The 3,211-nt window shown below is 35.6% G+C and overlaps 1 protein-coding gene across 1 annotated transcript; it reads right to left on the bottom strand.

Annotated features, from left to right (window-relative positions):
* Positions 1-277: 277 nt before the first annotated feature.
* LOC111399065 (pectinesterase) lies at positions 278-2,963 on the bottom strand. Its single transcript, XM_023026286.1, has 2 exons — positions 2,014-2,963; positions 278-1,193 (listed from the first exon to the last, which is right to left on the bottom strand). Exons 1-2 carry the CDS (start codon positions 2,921-2,923, stop codon positions 502-504), a joined length of 1,602 nt encoding a protein of 533 aa, XP_022882054.1. The 5' UTR covers positions 2,924-2,963; the 3' UTR covers positions 278-501.
* Positions 2,964-3,211: the final 248 nt, after the last annotated feature.

Here is a 3,211-nt window from a genome sequence, read left to right as displayed (position 1 = left end):
AATTTCATAGGATAAATTTATATGGAACAATCCATGGGTAATATAAGAAGAAAGGCGAAAAATTCAAAGGTATATCAACTCAAGAAAGCACTACACGATTGGAAACAAGCACCTAGGATCTGGTAACTCGGATTGACAATTTTATGTTAAAGAACGAGATCAAAAGATATTCATATGAAAATACACTCTACACCAACAAAGACAAAGATGGTAATATTGTTTATATATTAAAAAATAGAAAAACCACAAACTTTTTTATTTCTGAAAAAATAGAAAATAAATATTAAATTATGATCCTTGGATTTATAGAAAAGGACAAGTATGTTACTTGTGGTGTACAATAATACAATCTGTAATTTGTAAAAGCAATCCAGCACAGACTATGTGACAATTGTATCATACATATATATTTGCAAGTCACTTTCCTAACTAATTAAAGAAAGACGTATATGAATATCCACCAACTTTATGCATAATTATGAAAACTACAGCAATTTCATGTCACAGGCCAGACGTGAAGGGCACACCAGTTGCCGGAAGCCATGAATCTCCAGCGAGAAAATTTCTTACAGAGAATTTTTCAGCCTCGGAAGCACGGGTTATAACGTGGTATCCCGGCCACTTCACCCTCCCACTAGTACTTGCACCACTCCCTGTGTTCATGTACTCTCCATAGTATAATGTCCTTAAAGCAAAATTTCCACTCCATGGCAGCCACCCAGCCGGGTCGATCAAGCCATCTAGGGTACATTTTATGAACACAGTCCTCGAATATTGCCTCCATGGCCTCCCAAGATAGGTCTTGAATGAATTTTGGACTGCCCTAAAGTCTGATGCTGCAACCACACGTGAATTCTGAATTATAATACCAGTATTTTCATTAGGATCACTTCTTCCTTGAGCTGTGACAGTGTTTTTCTGATTACTCATTGGTTTTCTTACAAATATGTTACAGTTTTGAAGAATTGCTACAGCATCCCCGAAAATGAAATCCAATGTTCCATATATGTCGCAATCTCGATAAAATTGACGTTGCGAATAAACGTATAGGGTGTCCTGGTAGCCCTTGAAGCTGCAGCCATAGAAAACTGAGAAATCTGAGCCAGAACGGAGCGCCACTGCCTGGTGCTTTTGAGGCCCTGCCGTGTTTTCGAATGTCATGCCCCGAGCAATGAAGCCCTCACCAGAAACAGCTGAGGATTAAGGGAAGAATATGAGAAAAAAATTAGTGCATGTTTTAATAAAGAAGTCTTAGGCAGATAGATAAATATTAGTGAAATGTAATTGATTAGATTATGTAAAATCAATAATTAATGATTTTAATAAGAAAAAATTGTTTGTTTTTGATATATGATAATTGCATAATTATAGGTCAATGATCAAGTACTACAACAAAAATGGTCATTTGCAACACATAAACGACAACATTCGATAGTTAAGTGTTGCTAGAGGGGTCGATCAAGCCAACTAGCTGATGTATAATATTAACTGAGGGGGTGTTTGTTTTCTATTTTTGAAAAAATGAGAATGAAAATATAGTCTTTATAAGCCCCACACAAGAGATAGAAATTCAAATTTGATGGTTTGATGTGATGGATAAATGTCATATTTTTCCTTTTAACGGGGTAAGAATAAAAAACAAACAGGGGCTGAATATTGACTTGAAAATGCAATTCGTGCAAGGGACGTCTCGTGTATACATATTATTATCTAAATGACAAGTGAATTTGTTCATTGAGTTTAGTTTAAAAGCAAGTTGTGTTAGTTGGACACCGAACTTACTCTTCAACAACGGCATCCTCACATGCATTTATGCACAATTTTCATAAATTGATCGACAAGATTGTTTAGCCGAATAAGAAAATTAGATGAAGCATAGCTAGATGGGAAATGGTTTTCCGAAACTAATCGAAAGATATTCACATTAACAAATAAGTTAAATCACATATCCACTTTAATTTTAATTGTAAAGACAAGTGCTCTAAATGGCAATCCAATTAAAATTAAACTCACCAAAAGTTGCTGAACGAAAAGTTGTGGAACGATCTTGGACATTCTTGTTTCCAGTAATAATGGTGGCATCAATTCCATCTCCAATGAACATCAAGTTCTTCATAGACTTCTTTATCTCCACATTTTCTTTGTAGACTCCCTTCTTAACATATATAACAAACCTCTTGGTACCCTTCCTTTTGGAAATTGCAGCCAAAGCTTCAGAAATAGTCTTATAATTACCAGAGCCATCTTGAGCCACAACAATATCAGCTTTAGCTGTGGCAACAGAAGAGGATTGCAGCAATTTTCTATCACCGGTAGAAAGCCATGCCGGGAAACCATCAGATAATAAATGACGATTGTGATGAATATTAGTAATATCAATTACAGATGAGGATGAAATCATGGCCTTATTGATGGCTAGGGAATTGCTCAAGAATTTTGAAATGTTACTGAGCATAAATGGGAAAGTCTGCAAATGGGAAGACAAGTTAAATTCCTCAAATCCATTTTGGCAGGCTTGTTGATTGGCAATGGTTGCACTCAACCATGTTTGAGAATCAAGCATGCTATGTGGATTTTTCGAGGTGATTGAGCGATTAAGTTGATAAATGGTGTCTTCATAAAGTTCTAAACAATCAGTCCAAGCTGATTGACCTAGGTCATTGAATGAAGCTATGTCCATAGTTGACATGAGCTTGTGGGCATTTTCAGCATGAGCTAGAGTAACCCTAAGGGCAGTGTCACGGAAATCAAACAAGTTTTCGTCTAAACTTGTTTGAGGTTTATTGAAGGTGAGAGAATTACATAACTCTGGATAAGGCGTTTGTGTACAAAGCGATACACTTGTACTATTCGACACACAAAAATGTGTCGTAAGAACACAAAAACTTAAGAATATTGCTAAAAGAAGAATATGCATATCCATATGGATAAAAGAGATTTTCTTATAAGAAATTAGATTTCTAATGATTCGCTGGTACAAAGATTTGCAAAATGAAAGTATTTATATAGGGCCTTGCTTGACCTGAGGGGCACAAAATTAGTGTCTATCTTAAGCCAACAGTAACTTTTGAAAATGAAAACGTCATGGGCCATGCAAGATTCATACGTTCAGACAGAATCTTTGAATTTTATATTATTAACGTCGTTTTTGAATGCCTTCTTATGGTTTAAAGGTTGCGGCTTTAATCCGCCATTAGATTTTGAAGACATT

Source organism: Olea europaea, chromosome 8, assembly GCF_002742605.1.
Source record: "Olea europaea var. sylvestris chromosome 8, O_europaea_v1, whole genome shotgun sequence".
Classification (NCBI taxonomy): domain Eukaryota; kingdom Viridiplantae; phylum Streptophyta; class Magnoliopsida; order Lamiales; family Oleaceae; genus Olea; species Olea europaea.
Note: the sequence above shows the minus strand (reverse complement) of the source record. Positions and strands in the feature narration are given on the sequence as shown.

Excerpts from the sequence above, each read along its gene's own strand:
- LOC111399065 (XM_023026286.1), bottom strand. The coding sequence starts at position 2,923 with ATGGATATGCATATTCTTCTTTTAGCAATATTCTTAAGTTTTTGTGTT. Across the intron at positions 1,194-2,013 it reads TTTTCGTTCAGCAACTTTTG|CTGTTTCTGGTGAGGGCTTC; the intron begins GTGAGTTTAATT and ends CTTAATCCTCAG.